General features: G+C 42.3%; 1 protein-coding gene across 1 annotated transcript; it reads right to left on the reverse strand.

Moving 5' to 3' along the window:
• On the reverse strand, positions 1 to 26,678 carry GLIPR2 (GLI pathogenesis related 2). Its single transcript, XM_065667844.1, has 5 exons — positions 26,093 to 26,678; positions 13,523 to 13,631; positions 10,016 to 10,119; positions 2,550 to 2,627; positions 1 to 1,503 (listed from the first exon to the last, which is right to left on the reverse strand). The coding sequence occupies exons 1-5, from the start codon at positions 26,103 to 26,105 to the stop codon at positions 1,343 to 1,345; spliced, it is 465 nt and encodes a 154-aa protein (XP_065523916.1). The 5' UTR covers positions 26,106 to 26,678; the 3' UTR covers positions 1 to 1,342.
• Between the last annotated feature and the right edge of the window lie 1,315 nt (positions 26,679 to 27,993).

Consider the following 27,993-nt stretch of genomic DNA (forward strand, 5'->3'; position numbering starts at 1 on the left):
TCAAGTTGCAACAGTGCAGTTTATTACAACTGTGTAAACAAAAATAGGTATTTCTTTAATGGCACTCTTCATGACCAAATTCTGGCATACAGAATCTCAGCAGAAGGCAAAGGAAACTTTAACAAAGAAAACAAAACCCCCAGTCGAACAGTACATGAGCCTGGCCAAAATGGCCCAATCTATATTTCTGAAGAGAAAAAAAAAGTGTCCTTCGGAATTTTGCTTGCTTGCTTTACGTAAATTCAGTCTGATTTTTTTTCCAAGGCATCAATCCAGCATGTGAAATGTTTTCACTGTTATTGAATGATACGAACAAAGATCATGTGAATCTCTTAATCATGGCCATGTGAATACCTCCTACAGTGGCATTATTAAAGGAGACAAGAGATGGTTTGGGAATGTTATTGTCTGTATAGCATAACACATGCAGAAGATATTCCTTAGAAAGCAAAAATAAGTTATTGAGAAATAAAATCTATCAAAGAAACTTCTTTGTGCGTAAATATCTAAGAGAAAAAATAGTGTCTTACTTTCCTGTAACAGAAGTAAACAGTTGATTATGAGACAATGTACATGCTGTAAACCGTAAGATGGGATTTGAACTTGAAACACAGTCATCTCAAGCAGATTTTAAATATTAGCACCTAAAATGGAATTGGGGTTTAAACAATTATAGTAGCTTTCAAGTCACACATTAGTTATGGCTTGCTTGATGGACACAATTTTGCCAGCGATGTTTTAGTGCTCTGTGAGATCCTCTTAATAAAGAAACATAGGTCTGAATGCCACTACATTTTACATGTGTACCTTTCATACAGGAAGTTTTGCATATGTTCCATCTGCAGAGAGAAGGCTCCACAGTAGCAGGAGGTATAGATAGAACAAAGAAGTTACAGTTATTAAAAAACACTGGAAAACTGGGAGTACGTGATATAATTAGAAGCTGGTATCTTCAGTTTACAGAAAGCTATAAATTTGCTCACTTAAAAAAAGACACCCAACATGTGCTTACTCACATGCTGACACAGAGTTCATGCAAGCTATTAAAAAAGAAAACAACTTATAAATGTTACCCTTCAGAAATTCTGCATGTACTTCATCCTCAATTAAACTGAAGCCCCCTCAGAAACAACAGGGACCTAATGTGCAGATTGACTCGAGTAACATGTAATTGCTTCCTCTGTAATGAGAAGTGAACAGCAGTATCAAACAGGAAATTTCCTTGACTCGTGCTTCGTTTCAAACACTGTCAACTCCAAATCCAGGTTCACTTGTCATTACACAATAAGGCTACCTTTAAAAAAAAAAAAAAAAAAGAAAGAAAAGAAAAGAAAAAAAGAAGCTATTTTCGTGGAGGAAGGACATTTTCTTCATAATAGCCTGGATTTACTACATTTCCAGCTGGATCATATCTAGCCACCACAAACGTTGAGCCATCACTAGCAGATGCTTTTCCAACTCCCATCTTTTTTGTGCTCTTCCAAACCATTGCCGTGAAGTGACCTGAAGAGAGAAAACATAGGCATTCATTTTAGGTACTAAATCTGTAGCACTCCCTTTAACACATGAGGAGTGAGGAAAGAAAGAACAATAAAAAAATGATTCTTTCCCTAACTGGAGAACAAGCTAAGAACATTGAAAAACCCTGCATTTAGCATTTTGTCTTGAAACAGCCTGATCTGGTCTGGTTCCTCACTACCATTCCTATTTCCACGTCCAAATAAGAATATCTTGTAGGAGAATCAAGAACGAAGTAGTTTGATGAGTATCTGACATAAAATTCAACAGACATCATGGTCTATACTCCCTGCAGTGTGAACAGCAGTTCTGACAGTGACTAATATTCATTTGCTTTAACCACCTCATGCTCCCCCATGTATCTGCATCTGCAGCTATTAAAAATGATACTGTTTTTGTGGCTTCTTCTGTCTAGTTGTAATAGCCACCCCTGCATTGTGCTGCTCCACCAGTTGTTCCCTCTATGCATAGACAAATCCCATGGGTGAAAAGCATGATTTTCTTCATCTGAAACAAGCTCAGGTGTATCTCTTGCTTGAACATTATTCAAGGAACAATGTTCTTATGTTCATTAAACACTGGATTGTCAATATGCAGCCAACGGCCTGTTCCTGATCTCCACATTATATATGAAGTGATCTCTGTGTGATGATGATGATGTAATTTGGTAGAAGGCACATGTCAATGTAAACACCAGCATAGCACATTTAGTAAGAAACCTATATGATCCTAATTTAGTATTTTCTATTAATTAATTTGCCTTAAAAATAAGTTGCCTTTTAAAAACTTTGGAGTTGGAGGAAAACTACAGTATTAAAAACCCCACAAAATCTGCTTACTTCTTCATTTCTCAGTTTCCTTTTACCCTTCTGTTAATTTCTAACATTTGAGGAAATGCAAGATTTTTTTCACCTCTATTCTTTTTCCTAAGAAAAGAAGGTAGATTCTCAAAAAATGCCAAACAACTTGGCTCACCAATTTCTTAACATAAAAGCTGTTTTTTGAAGAGACAGTGCCCAGTCTGACCTTACCTGTCCCAGAAGAAAACCCTGGGTTTTGAAAGCTGTAATTTTTGATTTCATTGTACCATCTGTCAGCCACATCCTTTCCTGAAAGACAAAAGAAATCTGCTGTGGAATCGTGATATAAGCACAGATACACACAGCCTGTCTAGCAAGATCATCTGTTAATAGCTGGCAAGAACTTCTAGAAACATGGAGAAACAGTCTTTTTACTGAAGAGAGTTGTTGAAATACAGGTAACAGGGTAGTGCATGTAACTTACCAAATTATTACTGTTTTGCAAGAGCTGTAGCTACTCAGTCATCATAGAATCATAGAATTGTTTAGGTTGGAAAAGACCTGTAAGACCATCAAGTCCAACCATTAACCTAACACTGCCAACTCCATCACTAAACCATGTCCCCAGGTGCCACATCTACACATCTTCTAAATACCTCCAGATCACAGCTGTGTAAGGTCTATGACTATGGCCAGTGATGTAGTTCTACATGCCTGTGGGTCTCTAAGGTTGATGTTTGCCAAAGAAATAATCCTTTCTTGTTTTCTGTTGAACAGATTAGGAGATTGATAGAAAGGAGCAGATTCTGATAACCTGCAGTGGGCTCCTGTGGAACAGGCAGCACAGAGGGCAGGAGCTCAGGTGAGAACATGGGAGATGCTGTGTACCAAAACTCAAATGTTGCATCTTTTCCTTTACTGGTTGTTAGGAAATTATTGTGTCAAACACTGTGGGGGGTCAAGGGAAAAGGTTTTTCCCTGAGGTACATCGATAATGAAATTTCTGCTTAGCATTCCAGGATGTGTATTGCAAGGCCAGTTGATTTCATGGCAAGCTGCCAATGCTGTTAAGCCTACCGTCATGAAGTACGCTGGTCCCTGGTGGACTGCTGGCTGCAGAACAGCAATGACTCATGTTTGCTGCTATTTTGAAGCCAAAAGTCTTAAACTTGCACTATTCTAGAAGTCAGGCACTGCACTGGCTTCTTTAAACTTCAGCTTCTTGTGAGTGGAGCCTGCTAAAAGGATGGTAGCACTAGCCTGGCAAGTTGGCTGTCAGAGCTGTTGTTGAAAAGAAATTATTGAACAAAATGCCATCTCTTGAGAGACTTGTGGACTGGAAATACTGTGAACTTACCTACGCCACACTGCTTGTTAGGACGAGTGCTCTCTTAGTAGAGTCATTTTACACTTCCCACATAAAAAGGTAGGAAAATCTCTCTTGCTTCCTAAATTTCAGGAATAACAACGGGTTCCTTATTTCTTGCTTTCCCTGTGCCAAACAACAAACCCTGTACACCTGTTTTAAGGCTGAAGTATGCAACACAAATAAATATCTGTTGACTTGTCACTCATACTAAAGCTAAAATGAAGACTGAAAAAAGTGCAAAGAGGAATCTTTGTGTAATACAAGAGGAAAAGAAAAAGCACAAAGTAATCTCCCCCCCCGCCAAAAAAAAAAAAAAAACCCAACAAACAACAAAACAAGCAGATTTTCCCGTTCCACTCTAGACTTCAAAGCTAGGAAGGATTTAGCACTGAATTACAGAATGGCTTGGGTTAGAAAGGACCTTAAAGAACATCCAATTCCAACCCCCCTGCCATGGGTAGGGACACCTTCCACTAGACCAGGTTGCCCAAAGCCTCGTCCAACTTGGCCTTGAACACTGCCAGGGATGGAGCAGCCACAGCTTCTCTGGGCAACCTGTGCCAGGGCCTCAGCGCCCTTATAGTGAAGAATATCCAATTTAAATCTACCCTCTTTCAGTTTAAAGCCATGCCCCCCTTGTCCTGTCACTTGAAAAAAGTCTCTCTTCAGCTTTCTTGTAGGCCTCCTTTGAGTACCGGAGGGCTGCCTGAAGGTCTGCTTCAGGCATGTTTGTGGGAAACTCCATGGAACACAAGTACAGAATGTGACCGCAGACGCATGTGTGCGTTATGAAGCCCATGTACTTTATGTGTACAAGTGCTTAAGTGACCATACTGTGTAAGTAGTATTTTCACAGATGTAGGACTGCATTCCCATTGTTACCAGCACGTCATTCCTTCTGTTAACCTACCAGTGTGACATAAGGAGTAGTTCAAGCGGAAGTCATCCCCTCTCTGCTTACTATAGTTCTAAGAGGTGTACACAGGCTCCATGTGACAAGAACTTAATCTCCATAATGGAAATACTGCAGGACACGGGGAAGCTTTGACAAACACACTCTCTCTTCGTTTTTGTTTTTTTTTATCAGTTTAAATACCATCCATCCTGTGAAAATTTGTCAACTTTCATTCAAGGGAGATGGCAATGGCATCAGGTAAGAATACCTCAATCCTCTACATGAACATCAGCAAGCATAGCTGGGTAGCATAATCTATAATGTGCTAATTCCCAGCCTTCATGTATGAAAGCTGGCAATTCATTGCAGCCGGGCAGTGAAAGTCTAGAAGCTGATAGCTATATTCTGGTTTTCATGTGCAGGATCAGGTTATCATTACATAGCATTGCTGTCATCCTCCTTGAATTAAAAGAGTCACTACATCAGAGATTGTGAGAAATTGAAGACTAACTTGTTCCCAGAAAAAGGAAAGATGACCAAAGGACTAGGCAATTCTGACAAACAGATCATGCTAAAGAAGGGTCCTGGAAGTAAAGGGAATGAATACTATTTGTCATATGTCACAGGAGGTGAAGGAAGTTACTACCACACAAGAAAACAGGTAGGTACCCAATGATTAAACATGCTCTCTTTCCTCTGAAATACTTTCTTTCTGATTCTTTGCCCCTGGGGAGCAGTAAACAATGCAGTGATGGGACACAAGCCAAACCAGTGTTGAAAGCAATAGCTGAGTCATAGGGGACTAAGGAAAAACTCTGTTTTGAGCCCAGTGACCCCTGAGCTTCCAGAGAGAGAACAGCAGAAAGGCCAGCAGAGCACTGAGACTACCTGATTTAGCAGAAACTTGCATTCTCAGACTTGGCAGTTCAGAGAACACAGTATTTAGATTTCAAATAATTACGGAGTAAGTGATGCAGTTATACCTAGCATCAGGTTCTCTTGCATTTCAATGAGTCATTGAAAACAGCTGCCACTCCCCCCAAAGCTACCCAAAACAGGAGTTGTTTTCTGTTCAAAATGCATTTCAATCAGAAGGAAAGAACACAGAAAACTCACTCCCACCCCTCATTCCCAACTGTAGCAGAAACTATAGAAGCTTGCTTCTGTCAAAAAGCATGCAGATCTGTCCTACAGTCAGCACTGCAGCTTCTCTTCTGTTGCTTCACTTGCAGATCCAATTAGTATGCTGCTGGGGGGGGTGTTAAATACCCTCCCCCTCTGCATTGCTGTAAACCACATCCATAGTTTCAACACTTCCTCTAAGAAAACAGTTTGACTCCACCCCTATCCTAGCAATAGCTGACTGATGACCTGCTCAGTTAGGCTTACTGAACTTTCGTTTCAGAACAGGCTGAATCTCGCTCCAGCGAATTTCATCAGTACCACGACTTACAGGACACATCTGCGTCGCATAAAAACTTGGTGCAGCAACCCTGAGTTAGTGTCCAATTATAGTTCTGCCCAAGACTAGGTCCAGAATCAGCACAGTGATTTTATTTACTTATCCAAGCTATAAGGTAGTAATGTGGCCACACTGACTGTGCCTCAAGCAGTCAGAGTACTGAATGTATGAGGTCAGTCCATGCATAGGACTATAAGTCCTGGAGCAAAGTTCTGCTGATACCACTCTCTGAAGGACAGAGAGATAATAAAGGGCCACCGCTGCAAAGAGATGTCAGTACTCTTGCCTGGCCATGCTCTGCATCCATCAGTTGTCCTGCTGTCTCATTAAATTCCATTTCTAACTATTCTCTATTCACCTGAGTGAGAAGCTCTGTTCTGTGTGGATGGTGGGGTGTGTGTGAGTGCCAACAATCAGTATCAGACCAAGGGTAGCAGGGACCTTAGTATCTGCAACTGGAGCACTGGTGTGGGTGCTGAGTGTGTGAGTACTAGTGAAGCCCAAGCTGGACCAGCTGGTGAGGAGCTGAAGTGGCCTGGGAGGAGTCATTAGATGTATAGTCACTGCAGGGACAAGGTGGGTCCTGGCCAACAGCCAGGGAGCTGTGTTTGCATGTGTGCAAGAAACACTGTACTGGCAACCAGAGTGGAACTGCAGCCTCAGGGGGTGGTACATTCAGGTACAAGCAACTGGGGAGACTGGGATCAGGAGCAGATACTGGGCAGACTGAGTGTCTGACTTTAGCTGCTGCGGAGATCCACACTGGACTTTTATTTCTGTTAGCAATATATATATATACACATATTTTTGTATATATATATAAAATTAAATGCTATAAAAATATAAATTATATCCATTTTTAAAAATCTATTGGTAGGAAATATGTATTTTAATATCTATATTTTTATATATACAGTCCGGTAACATACTTCATTGCGATCAGCCAAAAAGGGGAACAGGAAGAAGCCGCTGATGCTGTTCATTTTAATGTTGACTGTATCTGTGCTTATCTATGCGGCCACCTGCATATGTACACATGTACACGCTGTACATGTGTGCTTGTGTATGCAAGCCTGGGAATACATTCTCAGCCTCACTACTGGGAACACAAGGATGCAGCAGCCCTACTACTGTATCTGGCTCCCTCTTACATGTAATTTCTCTGGGCCCAGCCTTATTGTTTCTCTTCATACCAAAGAATCCTTAAATCTCCAAGTAATCCCACTGAGTAAGTTGCTAACACCATTCAAATAAAATCACATAGGGCATATACCTGTGCAAGGACGTGCAGCACCATGGTGATCTACTTAAAAACCACCTACCCCAGATCTTAGAATTTTCCTCAAATGTTGTTCTAGCTTTTTTTATCACAACCTTTCTTCCACCAGTCTGAGGGGAAAGAACGTAGAGGTAGATTTAATTTGCCTCAGAAATGAACTATGATGTACTTAGATTGAAGTCATACTGATAGTTCTAGGAAGTAATCCTCTACTTTCAGCATTCCACATGCAGGTCCTTATTTTACTCTATTTTATTTAACAATACTGTATAAACCTGGTGTTATACAGCAAGAGATGCATCAAGGCAGGCACTCAGTCAAAGCATGCTCCTCCCGGGGCTGCGGCAGAAGGTGTCTGTGCTGCTCTGCCCTCTAGTACTGACCTGTAGGCAGACACAGGTTCCTCCCATAACAGATTTGGGTATTAACATACAGTGAATTTCTCTTACAAACTCTCTGGAGTTCACAAGCCGCAGTGTTTTCACAGGCGGCACAGCACGTTCTTCACAACCACACCAGCCATCCCAAACAGAATATAGTCATCCAGTGCTTGCCTTCAGCCTCCCAACAAATGCGAAATGCAATGAGATGATATCCTAAGAAGCCTGACATACTACAGCTGCCAAGGCAGGCTGTGGTCTCTGGCATTAGTGGCAGATGACAGCTCACTTACTTGAGCACAAAGAGAAGTCTGCCATGGAGCAGCTCCTGCAGGATTGGAGGGAGGAAACAGCTGTCAGCTATTTCTTGGATTACACGGATAAACATACTTCCAGCAACAGCTTTAGGCTATGTAACTCTCAAATCCTGAATACAATTCAAGGTATTCTTTAACCAGAAGAAGATTCGAGCTAGAAGGCTTTTATGGTTGAAAGCTTAAAATCTTCTCTGAAACAAGAAATGTATCTTCTGGCATTATTACAGAACGCAGTAAGAGCCAAAATAAACAATAGCATCACTTTTTTGAGAGAGAATACAGAGTATGCTAGAGGTTTATTGGCTTTTGCTTTATCTGAGAAAGAAACAGGAAAACACTGCCTGCCTTTGTTAAGCCCTTGAATAGATTCCTTAATACAAATTTCAGCCTCATTGAGCAGGGTACAAATTAACTATCCAAAGGGAACTATATGAGAAAAAGAGGAAGAATGAACCAGCTCCATAGAGATGAAGACTAAGGCCAGAGGACAGAATAACTTTCTTTGAAGAACTAGTTTTCTCATTCTGGCACTTTGAATGATCCTGCTACGCAGGAAATGTAGAAGTGTTTTACAGAACAAAAGAGGATGTAGCTTAATTTTCTCAGCAAGACATTCAATGCTGTGGGTAAAAAAATTGCTACAAAATTGCTCAGAACTGGAAAGTTAAGTATGGAATCAGTGCATTGAAGAGAACAAATGGGATACAGAAAAAGATAGGCATTATATAATTTATGGAAGAATGCATGTGTTTTGATTCCAGCTCTCTAAATGGGAATTCTGTGACTTTAACCTCGGGGGAAGGAGCACAGGCCATTAACACAAATAAGAAGGGAAGAAGTAAGCTCAGTCAGTGAGTCATAGCCACAAATTTGCCGTACATCTGTGTTTTCCCATGCTGCTCTGAACCCTTGCTTCAGACTCTTGCAATGGACAGAATGCCAAATATGAGTAGATCAAATTGTATTTTTCCACCCTGGGTTTCTTTTTCAACATGAAAAAGTACCCACTGGGGACTAGAGCTGGCACTTGCAGAAGAACCGAGCAGTGTTCCTGGGTCTAAACCTCACTTCCTAAGATTTCCAGGTCCTTCAGACAGAGGCTCCAGCCTGCAGAAATGAGTTTTTGTCTCCCTGAGGCTGTGCTGGAAATTCCAGGGGTAGAAGGGAACAAAGAAAGCAAGTGGTCACTTTTAATACATCCCACCTGCTGTCTCACAGGCTAAGGCATGAGCCCTGCCCGCTGGAGGAGGCAGGAGAGAAGAGCTTGCTGAACATCACTCCAACTGAAAGCTCACCACAGGCTGTTGGCCTGGCCAAAATTCAGCTCCCCAGGCATCCAAATCAAAGGCTGCCAGTTACATGCTACATTTATGATCAGAAAATATATGGAGTACTTTTGTCTTCGAAAATGAAGGCATGGAAAAGGGCTCAAAGCTTGTTTTGCTGACAGACCAGAAGAGACTAGATGTCTAACACATTAACCTCTGTCACTTTGGTGTCCACGCTCCCATTTTGCCCGTAAAAACAGGAGCTGCTACATAGCATGCAGTGGCCATTTTTCCACCTTCCTCACCACAGCTGGCCTGTGGTCAGCCTTCTCTTTGCTGGGACAAACTAAGGATAAAGGTGAAGTATGTGGCATTGACAACTTCCTTCTCTCTTCACATGCACATACAAGTAGCACTCAAGACAGTTCCACAGTGGGGACATATGGAGCAGCCTAGCCACCAGGTCCTGTCTCCAAAAGGACACAGCACACTACCACAGTCCCTTACCTCCTCTGTGCCTACATGTGCTTCTTGCTGTCAGTACACGTAGGTGACTGCAAACCACCATCCTGTCCCCAGGGACACTAGGCTGGGTTGAACTGCAATGGATGCCTTTTTGAAGCAGAGGAAACACCAGTACTCTTGCAAGTAGATGCTCTGAGCCCAAAGTACATGAGGAAAAAACATTTATTCAGTGTCTGTGTGACAACAAGAGAACAAAGCTTACCTGGTTGGTCATAGGATGCCCATGCTAGGTTTTCTCCACATTTTCCATTAGCAGACTCAGAGCTGTGTTTGAGGACCCTTGTGGTAGCCAGTTCTTCTGCATACCTAGCAAAGGAATCCACATATTGAGCCATGGACCACAGCCATGGCAAGCAGAGAGAAGGAGGAGGAGGGAGAGGATGAGATGCAAGCAAAGAGTTTTGCTGGAAGATGATCTTAAGGTCCTTTCCAATCCTAGCTATTCTATGATTCTATGACAGTTTATGTTACTCAACTGTAAAGCCCTGAAGCCAGGGATGCTTTAAACCTAAGTAGATCTAGGAATTAGGCAAAGGGAAGGCCCAGAGGCCATTTATTTGTCTTTCATGAGCATCTGTGTCACTGCTGAAAAGGGTCTAGAAGAAATCAAAGGGCTTATCTCCCCCACCATATTCTTCCCTGCACCTGGAAATCCACTGGCCATCCTTGGCTGCAGCTGTTGGTGGAAAGGGAAGTACCTGCAGCAATTGTTACAGGTGTCACCTCCTGACGCTTCTAGGCCACTCACAGGAGTAACTTCCCAGTGAGTAAGAAAAAAGACTGAAATGGGGATTCAGTCAAAACAATTGTAAAAAACCCTACATTTACAAATTAAGTCAGACGCAAAGCAAGAGCAATGTGCCAGGCGACAGTACAGAAGAGAAGGGGACCACATGGAGCATCTGAGGCAACAACTGCGTACACCAACACAGGGATAAGCAGCACTGTTTTTTATATAACCTGACGTGTGAGAGTGTGGGATGTATTTTATTGTCTCACAATAGGGTTAAGAAGAATATCTGTGTAAAACAATTATTCTGTTTATTCAACATTGGAAAGGCTTCACTACAGAGACAGTGAAATTGGAAAGACCATTTGTTATTTCTCGCGGTACAAGAAATAGGAGGCAACACACAAAATTGTCAGGTCATAGATTTGAAAGTGAAGCAAGACAAAGTGCTTTTTCCACGCTGTGCATTAGAAGTCATTGCCACAGGACAATGTAGACACCAAAGCATGTGTGAGTTTGAAAAAGAGCTAGACAAATTTACAGTGTGTGTATGTGGGGAGTAATATTAAGGGCTTATTAAATAACAGCAACAAAAAATGAGGATACAACCTTCTGCTTAGGAAAACCATAATTTACAGTATAAATCTGTAACTTCCAGGAGAAGATAATGCAGAAAGGATCACCACATTGGTTTTGTCCTGCTACTCCTTCCCTAATCGTAATTACTGGCATCTGCCAGAGACAGGAAATCTGTCCAGCTGAACATCTTGGCCCAAGCTGGTACTTCAGACACTAGGTTCTTACTCCCTTCTGTCCTAATTCTACCAAAACAAGAAACAAAAAAAAGCAATTAGTTAGCTCTATTAGTCTGTGTGAATGTAAACTTGTCAGTTGTCAGTCTGCTAAATCCTGGACTAGAGGATCCCCAACTGCTCCTTCATGCCCTGTATCGCTACAGTCATGTAATTTTTCTCTTCAAGGATTCCCACATCCGAGGCAAAGGCAAGACTGGAACAAAGTACACATAGCACACAGATAAAGTTGCCAAGGGCTTGAGACAAAGAGCGATTAATTCAATCTAGCTCAGGCAGTTAAAAGCATGAGGTTTACATCTGAGATCACCATTCTCTGCTTCATTACAGTCAGAGATAAATCTGCTGAGGATGACTCATCTCATGCTAAAGTGGAGATCCAATATTCAGTTCATGTAACCTGTCGTAATTATTGGAACTGAAAATAGTAAGAAACAGACCATTTTCAGCACAGAGAAGCACAGAAAAGCACCCAGATATACACCAAATGCATAGCAACAGAGATGTCAAATATATAGAGAGAAAAAGGTAAAGTTCTTTGAATTTAACATTATGCAAAATCTGTCTTGACAAATATGACATCTCTTATATTTCATGTCTTATACTCAGATCAGCCATCTGGTTCTTGCTATCGACCGGTTTCATCAGTCTCTGAATATGTGTCATTGCACAACCAAACAAAAGTTTACTATCGTTATTCACCACAGTTGGGAAAGTCAGCTGAGACCAGAGAGGACTGAGGAATTCCAGAAGGATCTAAAAATACCCAGCAAGGGCAATGGAACACTTAGAGATAAATGTGGAGCAATGCATATTTGACAGAATAATCTGAACTATTCATACAAGTTGAGTTGTTCAAAGCAACTGTAGCACTTTGGAGACACAACAAGTGTTATTGACAAGTCAACGAAATTTCTTCCTCCTGGGCACCATGTAAAACAGAAACAAAACAGCTCTTTGAAGAGCAGAAGGAAAACCCCAGCAGATTACAAAGGTATGTGGATGAGTCACTGGCATTCCATCTCTTAGAAATACTATATCCACTTATCATGGTGTCTCAGGAAAAAATGATGGGGCAAAAATCGAGACAGAAACAGATTTTGCTTGGTGCCAGAGGGCATGTGAACGCTATACAGCACCACACCTGGCAGAGTTCTCTGCTCTAGGAGTGCAGGAGCTGGTGCATCTGTGTGACAGTGCAGCACCATGCTGGGACAGTCAATCAGGTACCAGGAAGGCTACAGCCTCTCTGGCTCCCAGTGAGCCAGCACAGAGAAGTCTGTGTGCTTATGGTAGGAAGCCTCAGGTCTACAGGGATCAAGCTGGCCACTACTTAGCCACCGTGGAAGGACATTTATTTACTGAATCAGCATTCTCCTTCAGGTATCTCCTTTGTACCATGAGGCTCAGCCTGAAAAAAAAGAGATTTTCAAATCTACTTTGAAAAAGGTTGCTGTAAAAGGAAAGGAAATGACCTGGTTGTACCTACAGCAAAAAGGGTAAGCAGCATTGGATTCAAATTTCTGTAAGGAAGACTTAAGTCAGACAGCATAAAGATAGAGGTACATTAGACTGACAAGAAGTTGTGCAGTCTTCAGCACTGGAGAAGAGGTAAGATGTGTCCCTCCTGACAGAGTAAAGAACAACATATACTAATTTTGCTTTGGGGGCAGGGAGATAGACAATATGATCTGAAGTTACTTCTTTCTCATTCCACTGATCTTAGACCAGTCATCATTTTGTACCACGAAAAAGTTCTTTTCTCTCTATTTTGGCAGCAGTGGTTATTGTCCTGCAGATGACAATCCATCATCTGACAGAGGTGATGGTGAAGCATATTTCAGGCAACTACCGTCTGCAGAGGAGACACACCAGTGTAGACAGATGCAGCCCATGCCTGGAAAAGGGTGTAAGACAGATTTATAAAGTTGTAACCACAGAAGTGTCCATGTGACCAGCTGGTGCTATGTGATGAAAGAAAGAGAAAGAAAGGACAAAAAGAGTTGGGCAAGGAGCCAGAAAGAGTGGAGTCCCTCACTCTCCACCCAGTAAGTGTTCATTGAATGTCAGCATGTCAAAAGACAAATATTTCTGCAGTATACACAGTCAAACCTAACAGATAAAAGTGTCACAAATCTCATTAGAGAAAAGAAAGGACTGAACTCACTGCTGGGCTCCTCTGTTTAACTTCTTGCAGAGTTTTAATGGGGGGACTCCATGTTTCTTCCTGTAGTCATTGTGTGCTTTCAAGACTTCTTCAGCAAATTGTTTGGAAGCTGAAATCACATTAAAAAAAAATAGGGAAGGCCTGTCAAACACACACATTAGTGAAGGCAGAAAAAACATACCCTATAGCTAAGATGCTAGTGCAGGCTGGGCTGAAGAAAGAAGAATACCACCCTCATTACCTGTGAGTAGGATGAAACTGATGTTAACACCTTCCATCCATGAACTAACTCCCCTGGGATGGTACAAACTCACTAAAAGTTGAAGAATAATGTGAACCTTATTCTTTTACTCAATAGCAAGAGGATTTAAGGTTAGTTTGACTGACTTTCATGTTCAGATTTCAGTTCATTGCATCACGACTGCAAAGTCTCAGTGTAAGTGACTTACAGGTCCTTTGAGGAAATGCACTAAAAATGTACATTATTGTCACCGTATGTAAGAATTTTCTGTATTAGTCAAAACATCACTGAAAGAAAATGAAGCTACTAAACTGTTTAGAACTATACAAATACTTTGAAACATGCACTATTCTTTCTATTCGTTACATAAAACAAATTCAGAGAAATCTCAAAATGCACTTTTATTTGGCTCAAGACAAATAATTGCTCACAAACAACAAGTGGTAAGGAAAGAAATGACTGCTGGGGATGGGTTTATTCCCCTGTACTACGGTGTGTTCAGTTAATATCTGAATTCCAAAGTCACTGCAAAGCTCTCAAAGAGTTCTTGTTTGTACCTTGGTAAACTCAAGACTTTCAGCAGCGCAAGGCAGAGGCACGCAACCTGTCACAGTGCAATTCACTTTGACAGCAATCTCATGTTACCCCCTCTTATGACTTTGCTGATTTTCTCTAAGATTCAGAGGAAAAGAAAAAAATAAAATTAATTCTGCCATTGGCCACCCTGTGGAATTTGCTGAGAAATTTGGAACCTGAGACTGAGTTTGGAGAAAACGGTTAGAGAGGTATACATAGCATCTTCAAAACAGTTTTCACTTTGTCTTGCTGAAGCTTCTGAACAGGCCAAGACATCTTGACTAGAGTTTCCTGTTATTAACCTTAGGTTTCTCAACTTCCTCTCACTACTCAATCCTAACAACTATTATCAATCATTCTCTTTTATTAGTGTGTGCAATATTCTGCTGTTTGTAATACGCATTTCCCCCACATAGAGCTGTGAGTTTGCACATACTGCTCTTGTGTCTTTTTCCTAAGGTGATTACCCAACCCATGCTCCTGCTTTAAGCTATTCTCAAAGTTCTCTCCAGGTTCCCCAACAGCTTTGGGATAACAAAGCAGTTGTATTCTTAATACCCAATGCACATAGAAAACCACTGCTGTTTCATGCAGTACCTTAAGCATTTTGAAGCTGTCTGAAGTTGGGTTGATCTTTTCCAAAGACCAAAGGGCCATTGTGAACATACATCGAGTATATTCTCCATCAACATGCTTTCAGGCTCAATTTTTTGGTATAAGACTGTTGGCATAAGACAGCAACATGAACCCTGTTGAGTGAGATGAGATCTGCCCACCACCTTCCTCCTTTTAGGTTTTCCTTCAATTTTGTGTGTCACAAGTTACATGTCATCAAACTAAACAAACGCCTCCATTCTGGTGCTTAAGCACCCACACACCCTTTTGCTGTCCCATCACACTTATTACCATTGCTCACAGCTCACCAATTCTATCACTCATCTGCTGCATCATATGGGGTCACGGCCTGTTTCTAAGCACCCAATTCACTGAGGCAGGGGTCTGTGCTTCCAGCAGGGGAATTTTAAGACAGACTGCAAATCAAAGAAGTTGCAATACATAGCTTTGGAAGTTGCATCACATACTCCAAGATGCATTTTGCTGGTGCACAAGACCATCTTAAAGCTTGTGGTTGTTATCACCTAGACTTTATATCTCATCCACTCAGTGTTAAATAGTGCATGAACAATCTGACCTGCAGGTGTAAAAGTTTCTATTAAAATTATTTGCTCTCAATGATAAGAACAAATTGAAATTCTAAAAAAAAGATTGACTGAACACAGGCTTTGTTCATCCATGCACAGAAGTATTGCACAGTCCAGCTCTATACTAACACTTTGACTTATAAAGGCCAACAAGACATGGACAAAACTGAGTTTCTTCTAGCCACGGCAGGCATTGCTATGCTGTCCCTATGGAACCTCCATCCTCCCCTTCCCTCACAGGTGGCTTCTATAGAAACTTATCTACCATGACTCAGGCTCATGTGCTAACCGCCTCCCTCTGCACGGCTTCTCCAGTGCATGCTGATATGTGGAGAGGGATGACCCAGCCACCAGATGCATTTCAAATTAGTTTTGGAAGACGTGTTAAGTTTTTCCATTTTACCAATATTCCACACACTGAGAAGCCAGACTTTAAAAGTGAGAGCTAACAGGAGCTTTCAGGCTCCCACCCAGACGGGAACAGCTTCCCAAACAGCTTAAGGGACGTACATTTTCCCCTTCATGTAGGCTGCTTAAGCTGCTAGAAGAAATTATTTCTTACTGCCAGGAAGTTAGGTTCGGTCATGAATCATTACACAGCTTAGTCAGTGAAACAACTAAAGGTATTAGATACAGTTGCTTGCTCCTCATTATTCAATTTTTTACCTCTATTTTGGATTCTTCTGGAACACTGATAAACGTCATTAAAGATAATGACAGCATGTGACAACACATTTCAAGGCTGTGGTGTGGTACAGAGCACACCTTACTGTTCTTGTGGGTTTGGATTTTCAGTTTCAATCAACTTTGTGTGACCATGGAAAAGTAAGCAGAAGCATCTAGGTTGCCTTGTTCAAACAGATTTGCTTTTCTGAGTATACTATTTCTCCATTCTCTTACTGTCTCTAAAGGGTACCAACCTACTCAGTCTTTCTCAGGTGAAGAGCATTTTGTGCCTGAATCTTTCCTGCCTCTTCAGCTCTTCCTGCCTCTTCTCCTGTCTTCTCCTGCTCTGTTCTTCTCTTAGTTTGGACATCAAAACAGAAGCAAGTTATCTGAACATGTTTTCCGCAAAAGGATGCTGCTCTGCATCACCTTTGAAGCTATCAACCTGACACACTCCACTGGTCTTGCAGAGTTGCAAAATGACGTGAAGAAAGAGTAACAGTAAAATACTCCACAAAACACAAAGCCTCTCTACCCAATACCTACACAACAGAAACACATAATACAGCCCTTATGTCAGCACTCGGGATGCACAACATTATACCGGGTATCCACTTTACTAACAAAGAAAGGCATGTTTTTATGGCTAAGGATCCACCCCAGTGATTCAAGAAAGAGCACAGTATCAATTTATCGAAGTATCACTGTCTTCTTAGTGCTCTCTGTCTTATTGTTTATGGATTAATCTTCACTGGTAATTTTGTACTTTCCATACATACTAAGCTTTTCTATTTAGGCTTCAGATACTTAACAAGAGGGAGTTGGGGTTGTTCAGCCTGGAGAAGAGAAGGCTCTGGGGAGACCTTTCCATACTTACAAGAAAAATGGAGGTGGACCTTTTAGCAGAGCCTATAGTGATAAGACAAGGGGGAATGGTTTTAAACTAAAAGAAGGTAGATTCAGACTGGGTGTAAGGAAGATTTTTTATGGAGAGGGTGGTAAAATACTGGCACAGGTTGCCCAGAGAGTCTGTAGATGCCACATCCCTGGAAACATTCAAGGTCAGGTTGGATGGGGCTCTGAGCAACATGATCTAGATGAAGATGTCCCTGCTCACTGCAAGGGGATTGGACTGGATGACCTTTAAAACTCCCTTTCAACCCAAACTATTCTGAATCTATTAGTCTATGAAATGGACTTATATAGAATCGTATACAAAAGCGTACCATTATGTCTGTCTCAATCCCTCTTTGAGCCTTGACAACTTTTCACACAATGGGTGCATTACAGGTAAATGGAGGTAATGACCCCACCTTTCAATTCTGCCCCAAAATAAATAATTACAAATTTGCTTGTATAATGGCTAGAGCAACATATCTGAAGGAAGCTGCAAAATACACTTCAAGGGACCCACCCTGATGGAAAGAGGTAAATGAAAAAACCTGATACCATCAGCCCTGGCAATGTGACTCATATTAACCAGGACATGGGCCCTGCATGTTACTTCCACACCCTTTCCTGACCAGAACCCAGACAGGAAGAAGCCAAGCACCAGAATACATGGAGATGCCAAAAATGCAAAGTGGACAGAAAACACATAGAAAGGTAACCGGGTATCCATTTAAACGCTGAGTGTAACTCTGCTTTAATACCGAAATCCCTGCAGTCTCCCTTGACTCTGCAGAATTTCTCTACCCTACCCTGACAGCAGAAATGGGGTGTGGAATAAGAATGCAGCAACTTTTAATATGGCCAACAGGTCTGGGGAAAAAAAAAAAATGAAGTACAAAAGATGATTGAAGGCTTTAAGGAACTGCAAAGTAATTATATCCAGAAGTCTTTTATTACTGCCCCATATAATTGAAGCTACCTCTGCTCTGACAAACTTCTCAAAGCATATTAACAGGCTGCAAACAAACAAAATTCTTGAGTTAAAGACATCCCAGCTTAGAATTGATGACATTTTCATCTAGACCAAAAGAGACCTGACACACTTATTATTTATAAACTTTATCCTCACCTGAAATGTAATTCCCTGGAAACTAGCCCTGGTTGAACCTTTCACACTGGGAATAATGTTCTTTCAAGAGAGAAGTGATGGACATTTAGCATCATAGAATAGTTAGGGTTGGAAAGGACCTCAAGATCATCTAGTTCCAACCCCCCTGCCATGGGCAGGGACACCTCACACTAAACCATCCCACACAAGGCTTCATCCAACCTGGCCTTGAACACCGCCAGGGATGGAGCACTCACAGCCTCCCTGGGCAACCAATTCCAGTGTCTCACCACCCTAACAGGAAAGAATTTCCTCCTTATATCCAATCTAAACTTCCCCTGTTTAAGTTTTAACCCAGTTAAAACTTAGTTGAAAAAAGAAATGTAAGGAGACAGTTATGCCTCCAGTGCATTTTGACTCGGCACTTGGGTTTGAAGTTACAAACACTCCAGGGTGGTGAATGTTCCAGGTTTCTTTCTTCATGTATTTGACTGCACTTTCGTACTCCCCATTTGGGACAGTAATGTCTTCAAGGACTGTCTCTTAATGTTATTCTTAAATACACCATTTGGGAGTATGGATCTGACACACCAATTCATGAATCACTTCCAGCCATAAAAATTTAACTCTTTCAGTGATAAACTCCTCTGTTCTCTAATAAAACTGGCTGATTGCCTGGAAACATACAGAAGAAATGAAATCATATATACATCCTGGAGGGCAGGAAAGAGAAAATGCTACTTGTCGTGTTTTAAGCCCAGCTGAACCACACAGTCTCTGTCTGCCTCCCCCCCTTCCCCCCACCCCCACCCCCCCTCACTCCCAGAGGGATGGGGAGGAGAATTGAAAGAATGTAGCTCCCACGGGTTGAGATGAGAACAGCCCAGTAACTAAGGTATAACACAAATCACTGCTGCTACCACCAATGATAATAATGATAAGGGAAATAACAAGGGAAGAGAATACAACCGCTCACCACCCACTGACTGATACCCAGCCTGACCAAGCAGTGATCTCACCCTTCCGGGTAACAGCCCCCAGTTCTACAGCCAGGGCATGACGTGCTGTGGTATGGAATACCTCTTTGGTCACTTTGGGTCAGGTGTCCTGTGTCTGCTTCCTCCCAGCTTCCCCTCCTCCCTGGCAGAGCATGAGACTCACAAAGTCCTTGATCAGGGTAAACATTACTGAGCAACAACTAAAACCATCGGCGTTATCAGCGCTGTTCCCAGGCTGAAAGTCAGAACACAGCGCTGCACCAGCTACTAAGAAGGAGAAAAATGGCTGCTACTGTTGAACCCAGGACACTACTATATTCAGAAAGCATTATATCTTGGGTGGGATTTGTCTTCTTTCACACCCTTGAACCAAGAATTCAATAAAGGGACAACATCTCCATCCCATACAATAGGTGTTTATGGGAGATACCATAACTGCTGGTGTGCTATTTCCCTTCCAACCTGAACTGTCCTATGACCCTACTAAAAGTTAGAAGAAAAAGTACTGCTTATGGGAATGAAAGAAATTGAGGGTTATAATTAGGCATGAGTTTGAATGGGAGTAGTTTCTTGGAACGTCCTTGTGTTTATCAGGCTGTTCAAAATAGCTTTCCCTTCAGCTCAGGAGCTCCCTCTTCAGGGGGGAGATTCTCTGATGACTTTCAGCATTCAGTTTTGCCTGAACTTTTCTTACACAGCTACTTATTGCTGGGGTGAGTAAGATGTCCAAGTTAACTGCATCTGATGGACAAAGTCCCCACTCATTTTATTTTCTGGGCTTCTACTACAGCAAACTGGCACCTTAGTAACCTTGGACTACCTGTGCCATATAACACAACACACTACTTTCACCCATACCCAATTTGAGGTATATTGCCTGAGAATATGAAGCCGCCAGTGTAATAATGTTTCGATGACATTAGTCATGTCACTATTTGATTGCAAATCCTATTCTTGCTATAATAGACAGTGTTGATTACTTCCTCACTCAAGGCCTTTTATAAACTGTTAGGCAATTGACTGCCCTGATTAAAAAGGAACACCTGGTAAACTGGAAACTGCACAGCTCTGAGAGGCAGCAGAGACTTCTGTGTATAAGCATTTAAAAAACCCCAGGCAACACTAATCAGCAGCCTGGATCACTGACAGAACCAAGCCTTGTGTTCTTAAATCTAATTGTCACACAATTCCTAGGGTATACAATTCCTGGGGTACGTACACTTCAAAATACGCAGCTACAAGTTACCTAAGTTAGAACTGACCACACTATGCAGAAGAAGAAAGTGAAGCAATCTTCTCCATTTCTTCTCTTCCTCCTTCCCAACATCATATCTGCATAGAGTTTCTAATTATAGTAATTTATGAAGAAAATAAGGTACAACTGTACTCACTAATGAGCAACACCAGAAAACAGAACTTCCCTACTACAAAATCTGAGCTTTAGTCATTAGGTTGTGATTCCTCTTGTTTGCATGACAGCAGCATAATAATACACTCTTCACCAAGTAACAGCTCTTCAAGGTCATTTGGTGTTTGGTGTGAATTAAAACTCTTTGCAAAATGAAGATTTTTGCAAAGAACTAAAGAAAGGTAGAACTACCCCACATCTCCTGGGTTACGCTCTGCCATTTTATACATCTACCATTTATGTTTTACCATTGTTTGGGGTAGTCATACCTGAACTAGCTTTCAACTCATTAGCTCCAATACCCTTCCACCTTGCTTTTCTGCCAAGGACATCCAAGCTAGCTAGGGCAATGTTTAAAGTATATTTATTTATGCACCTCCCTGAGGCATGGAAATACGACCATGTATATTTCTTGTGATTGCTGATGTGTAAACTCACCTATCCAGCAGCCCAGACCAGGCAGGGAGACACAGGAAGCTTTCTTCACCAATATTTACTAACAATTACATCAACTCATTCTGATCCCCCTGCCAAATATGTTAAAACCCAGAAGGTCACTGCAATACCTACAACACTGTGTCATGACATCCCCTCTTGTGACCTGCCATTGGAGTAGTTCAGGGCAATATACTCCACACAGTCATAAGTCCTCGTACAGTGGAGCTATAGAAGATATAGAAGCTATTAAAGTCTGAACATCAGTAAATGCTTTTTCACTGTGAGGGTGACAGGTTGCCCAGGGAGGCTGTGGACTCTCCATCCTTGGAGATACTCAAAAGCCATCTGGACATGATCCTGGGCAACCAGCTCTAGGTGGCCCTGATTGAGCAGGGGAGTTAGACCAGACAACCTCCAGATGTCCCTTCCAACTTGAACCCTTCTGTGATTCCAAGCTGAAAGATTTGTTTTAGTAATGGGTCTTCATAAGGGAAAATTCAAGAACGGATTATTCCCTACCACAGTTCACCCCAAATCACTTTCTGAGGATCACTTATTAAGTGCCCAACGCCTACCAATGGCCTGCAGAATTTACAAGTGCGACAAACACACACATTGAATACATGCTTACTTGTATCCTATAATTTCTTAACATCTGTCTATCACAAACTATCATTAGAGCTGTCTAATGCAAAACAGTTCCTTGTGCCCTGCTCTTAAATTTACAACAGGGATTAGAGACTTCAGCAACATGCAACCACGCCATTTCAGCTTAGTGACACACAGGTATATGTGCAGGGACAGCCCACACAATCTGTGTTAGAAAATAGCTCCCAAACACCCCACCTACAACGGTGGCACAGCAAAGCTTCAGAAGGACAATTAACTCACCATTTCATGAAGCTCTGCAATAACCGTGCTTAAAGATCATGCTTTGATAGGAGACCAGGTAAAGACCACATGATTTCTGTTCAAAGCAGAGATTCACTCTGGTAACTCAGTTCAGTCAACTTTGAATGACAGTAAATAATGTTTGTGGTGGCCATAAACAGGCCCCTGTTTTATTCCTCCACAACTACCATCTCTCATACTTGCTTGAATAGGAGCCAGAGGAGTTGGCCACCTACCTGGTCTCCCTCCACAGGGCCACCCAGCCCAGATCTGGCAGAGCTGCTATCAGACCTTCAAGAACCAGGCAGAACATGGTTACATCTGCCTCCAAAAACATACCATAGATATGCTCCAGCTAATCTTTCAGAGAACAGCACGGCCTCTACCAAAATAGTGATCTGAAATAGCCTTCTGGCCTGATGAGATATGTAATAAACAACAAAGCACTTACAACGAAGAGTCTTACTTCCTGTTTCTTTTTGTTCTTGCACACACAGCAGCAACTGAGGCAAATTCAAATCTAAGCAAGATAGACACTACCAACTGTACTGATAGAGAACTAAGGGTTTGAGTGGTTCCAGTAATAAAAGCTTTCTTCATGCTTAATTTTTCTTTTGAGAAAGATTTCTTGGAGGATTCAGAAAGGAGAGTCGATGCTTTTTGATGTGCAGCTCTATGGCATGGGAAACCTTGAGTGGTATCTCCTTTACTATAGACCATCACATTCCACCTTAGTCTTTGTGAGCCCTTCATACTTGTTTTGGTATGCATTTGCCTTGAGCATATACCAAATAATCAGTGTCTTCTACACACAAAAACTGGTCAAGTGTGGGGTTTTTAATGGAATTAACTTGATTTTTGAAAGGCCTTTTTCCCACCACGCCAGTAAGTTGTACTGATGACAAGTTCTGCAAATGCCCCACTGTTACCAAGCACAAATGCTTGGTTGCTATCAGCTTAGACTAACTCATTTCCTCTATCCCCACTGGTCCTGTAAAACCAGCCAGCATGAAACGCCTGTCATTTTGGCAGCTTGTATTGACTTTCTGAGAAGGCAAACTGGTCACTTCTCTAATATGCTTGTACTTTTGCTACGAGCTGCTACAGCTGTCTCCTACTGAGATGCTGAAGTACAAGTCTGCACTTCAGATCAGCTGAAGGTGCAAGCTAGCTCCACAGAAAACACAACAACCCTTTTTACTGTGGTCTGAAGGTGCATCTGAAGAGTTAAAAACCAGCACATGCTTCTAAGGAAGATTAAAACCAGCATGGAAATCTGCACCGAGTTAGGTTCCTGTCTCTCTCTTTCCTTTTCATCAAACCCTTTCTCAGTCCTTATTTTTGTACTGACCCAACAGAAGCACAGCGGGAAACTCCCAGCCCTTTCTCTGGAGTCCCACCCACATTTGCAAAAGTGGGAAAAGAAAAAGCAAAGCAAACAGTGTAAAAAGATAGTCAGTATTTACTGAACCCATCCCTGTCTTTGTCTGATAGCGTCTGCACCCAGGAACAGGGCGAGTCCCCTGCTGTCACCTCCAGCTGGTTTTCAGGGAGCAAGCAGCAGGAAGGGAAGAAGTGAGACTTTTAGCAGCCCTTTCCTGCCACATCCCAGCCTTCTCGGGGACTCCCGCCGCCGCAGAAATCCCCGCGCTCCAGAGCGGAGGAGTGGAGCTGGCAGGCAGCTGCTTCCCCAGCATCACCCGCAGCTGCTCACACAGATATCCCCTCTGGGGTGAGGGCTGCCACAGGACCCCGGCCTCCCACTGAGCACAGCTGCAGGGGGGTCACAGCCCTACCAACACGGTGTTCTCAGCAACAGCACAACAAAGAGCAGCCAGCTCACCATCGCCTCATTTCCTGCAGAAAATACTTGTCCAAGTCTTTTCCATGAGAGCTCTCCGGGATCTGCTGGGAGGGAAGCCACTAATCCAAATGCTGTCCGAAAAGAGAACAGAGGGAAGGCAGAGGAGGTCCCCATGTCTGGCTAAGTGTTTGCAGGAGTTACAGACATGGAAGGTGTTTTTCTAAACCTGGTGATGGAGTTTCAGTATGAATGTGGTTTCAGCAGCAGGCAGCTTCCAAGGAAGAAAGCTGAGTCAGAGGTACCAACGTCTTCCAATACTCAGCTCTATTCAGTGAAGCAAAACCAATGCTAAGACTCCAGCTCTGATACTTTCAATGAATACTGTTTCAAATATTATCCAGTGTCTAGTAACAACACATAGCAAGCTTTTATCAAATAACTGAGATGTTCAGTAGCAGCATCTTTTTGCCTGGGGATACCAAGACCTCAAGATAGATTTACCAAAGAAAAAAAGTTAAATAACTGCTCTGAAGACATTTATTCTAAAATAGTGGCCCCACTTTACATGAATTAGAGCATCCTTAAATTTATGCTTTCAAGTAATCCACATTAATCTTTCTGACCCAAGAGAAGAAGAGCAAGGACTCTGTTTTGAGGTCAGACAGATGCCAACCTGTTACATTCCCATACATCCTGGCACAGAAAAACCTGCTCGCACCATGTCCTCAAGAGTATTACAGCAGGAACAGGAGGTGACAAGGTGTTTGACACAAAACACACAGGAAGAGGCATTGAAGCAGCACTCTGTAAAACAGCTGCTCCCACCCATTCAAAGGCAAACCACACTGAATGATCTCAGACAGGAATTTGAAGACTTCAGTGCAAAAGGGCAGATGTGGTTTAGTCAATAAACCTATTGTCAGGACAGGATCTCAGTTTTATGATTCACCTAAAAATATCACGTGCAACCCAAAGACAGTAACCTGGGCCCAGTTTACCACTGGTTTGAAAAGTGACACAAGTGACAAATCATGTTTAACATTTTAAACATTTAGGAATCAGAATGTGCACAGTGGAATATCTACACTGCTTTTGCCTGATGTGCTTTGCAAACATAACATACAGCCACTAGACTGCAGTTGTACTTTTTATGCTATTAGCGAGGAATGGCTGAACTTGATACTTCTCAGAAACCACAGTTATTCAAATAGTTGTAAAGTTATTTACTAACTCCCAACCCACTTGAAAACATACGCAGCTTCCAGGACACAGGGCCAAAACTGCCCACTGGCAGCTACATGGTGTTTCACCTGGACTGGGTGTCATACCAGTAAGCCCTTTACAGCCACATTTGCAGATAGTTACAATCTAGGATGCTACCCTTTGAAAAAAAGAAAAAGGAGAAAAGCTCAACACACCCATGCTTAGGCTCATTAAAGTGCTATAAGCACAAAGATTTTCCTCAAGTTTCTCTGGAACAGGCCTATGGTTTTGAGTGAATCAGGTACTAGCTCTTGCTCAGTGTGTTCCATACATGCTGTTTACACACAGGACAGACGGCCAATATGCTGCCAGGCTCTGATTTGTCACAGAAGTAATGTCCTAACCACAAGAACAAAAATAAACCATCTAGTTTCATGGCCGTTTCGGAAGATCGGCACAGATTTTCACTCATGACTCTAAAAGGACAAAGACAGAGAAAACCCTGGGCACAAGCTCTCTCTCTTCTTAAGGTCTCAGGCTCCTTGGCAGCTTTGGAGGAGTATCCCCCCACCGAGACAGTCAGAGCAGGGCACACAGACAGCCAGTGGCAATGGGGAAAGGATCAACAATGGAGCCAGCTGCAGGGAGAGGCTTCATGAGTATGGACACAGCTTGGGAGAGACTTCAGAGCTGAGCAAGGCTATCCTCAGTTAAACAGTACCCAAACCTTAAATCTAAAGCCTCCCGACAAGAAGGGTGATAAAAAGTTTTTATCACACACACACAAGCATCCTGCTGCCTATCTGCAAGGCAGGTAAGCTTTATCAGACAGGCAGACACAAGATAATTTTGAAGCTATAGGGCTTATAATGATTTCATACAGCAAAGCTGCTATAAGTTACAAACTGTCAGCTGTATATAAAATACTTCTGCATTATGCAGACTGGGGAGAGGTTGTCGTTTCCATCAGATTTTTAATCTCACCCTGTGTTGGCAAGAAAGCTCCTCCCAGGCAGTACCATGCAAAATGAAAGCAGCTCTCTCTGAGAAAAGCCACTAACGCTTTAGCAGTGCTTTCCGTGCACAAACACGGGCACAGGCATTGTAAGAACGCACAGCAAACCGCACGGGGGCATTTGCTTACCTGATTTCCCCATAATGAAGCGATGGTTTGGGGTTTTGCAAGTTCACCTGCTGCCTCCTCTCCTGAGTGCGTTTCGCCCCTAAATGCCGGGTCCGAAATGTTTGCAGTTCCAGCTCAACTTCTCTGGTCGCCTGCGGCCGCTGCCGGAGAAAACTCTGCAGCGTGAGCCCGTTAGCGCCCCTTCTTCAGGGCTGGAGTGAGCCTGCCCATGCCTTATAAGGCATAGGGACACCGCTTTTTTTTTCTTAAGAAGATCCTGTTTAGGGTCAGGAGTTATTTATCCTCCACAGTAACCAAGCAGCTCCAAAACACCGCCTGTTTTCACATACCCGTTTAGCTCAATAATCGCGGCTGCCTTCTGATAAGAGTGGGCTGTGAAAAGAAATTCTGCTGACAAATAATCCTGCTGCCACAGTGGGCACAGCCCATGAGGTTAATTCATATGGCTGAGTACTTGTACAAGTTTTACCCGGTTGCTGTATGTAAAGTTGAAACAGGTGAGTCATAAGGCAGTTCAAAGTGTAACTGCATGTTATGTCTAACATAAATCACTTCCAGCACTCTTCTGACATAATCTGTAGAAGGTATTAGTAAAATGCAGTGTAAGATTTTGCAGGTTAAAGAGGACCTGTGCTGATGATGTATTTCTGTGAAAGGAGCTGGGTGTGCGTATGCCTCATTTTACCTATGCAAGTGCACTTTGCCACTGTTATCGTCACACTACATCAAAATACCTCAAGGTAATCTGGCAAATATTAACTACTTCAACTACAGCAAACATGATGCTTTGATTTAACTTCAGAAGTTCTGCATCTCTCCAAAAGATACTTCAGTTACGTGTTTCCAACTTTCATCTTTTTATCATCACAAAAAATCACCTGAGGTTAGTGCTTCCCAGTTTTTTACAATGCCTTTCATAATTTCGAGGTTCTACCTGGTCTTGAGCCAAGTCTGATGACTCAGTAGGTTTTAATTATGCTTTATCTACCTCTGGAGGCTGAACTCCACAAGGAACGAAAGCTCAGAAAGAAGATGTCTGGGTTTGTCCCCTTTTTAAACAAGTAGCAGCAGCAGGTGGGGATAAACAGTATTCCTTCACCAATAAGCAGCTCAGAGAAGGTGCAGGAGGAAGTCTCTCCCCACTCCCTCTGCCATGAGTGGTGGTAGCTGGCTGAGGAGCAGGGTGGAGAGCTGGAGCTGGAGCTGGTATTATCAGAGCCCTTTATGTGGAGGTGAAAGCCACTGTTCTATTTGCTTGCAGGAGTGAGAAGACCATCGGCTGTGAACCCTACCTCTAAAAATGGTCTGCTAAACCTGAAATACTGGGCTGTACTACTCCCAGGGCATCATACACCAGTGCTAAGCAATAACCTATGCCACCATATGGCCATCACAAGGTGTAGAAGGGAATGTATATTTGCATAGTTGGGAGTCTCTGGTAGTTGAAATGTTCATTTATATCCTCATAGTTGACTGTTTCATTTTATACTGTTGATGGTTTAGATCTTTATAATATTCGGCTCCATTATAAAGCAAGATCCCCTGGGGACCTGGACTGCTACTAAGAAGACAGTATCAAGATCTTCAAAAGTCACTAGAGACACCTGCATTTATAACATCTGTGCAATCATAACTTGGAAAAGAGGGGTTTTCTGATCTGGCAAAAAATCCAGTGTTGCCTACAGGAAGACAATGGTGGTGCTTCTGATCAGAAAACAAGGAAATCAAAATCACTGCTCCCTCGTGGAATGTGGAAAGTATCAGTACAAAGTAAATGCAGTGACTCACCAGGGACTGGGGAGCAATGTAAGCTGAGATACATACATACAAACAAAGAGGAAGGGTGGAGCTGGGTATTTTTAGCATATTTAACATTGCCTGTTGAAATTTCCTCACTAACG

Source organism: Lathamus discolor, chromosome 2, assembly GCF_037157495.1.
Source record: "Lathamus discolor isolate bLatDis1 chromosome 2, bLatDis1.hap1, whole genome shotgun sequence".
Classification (NCBI taxonomy): Eukaryota; Metazoa; Chordata; class Aves; order Psittaciformes; family Psittacidae; genus Lathamus; species Lathamus discolor.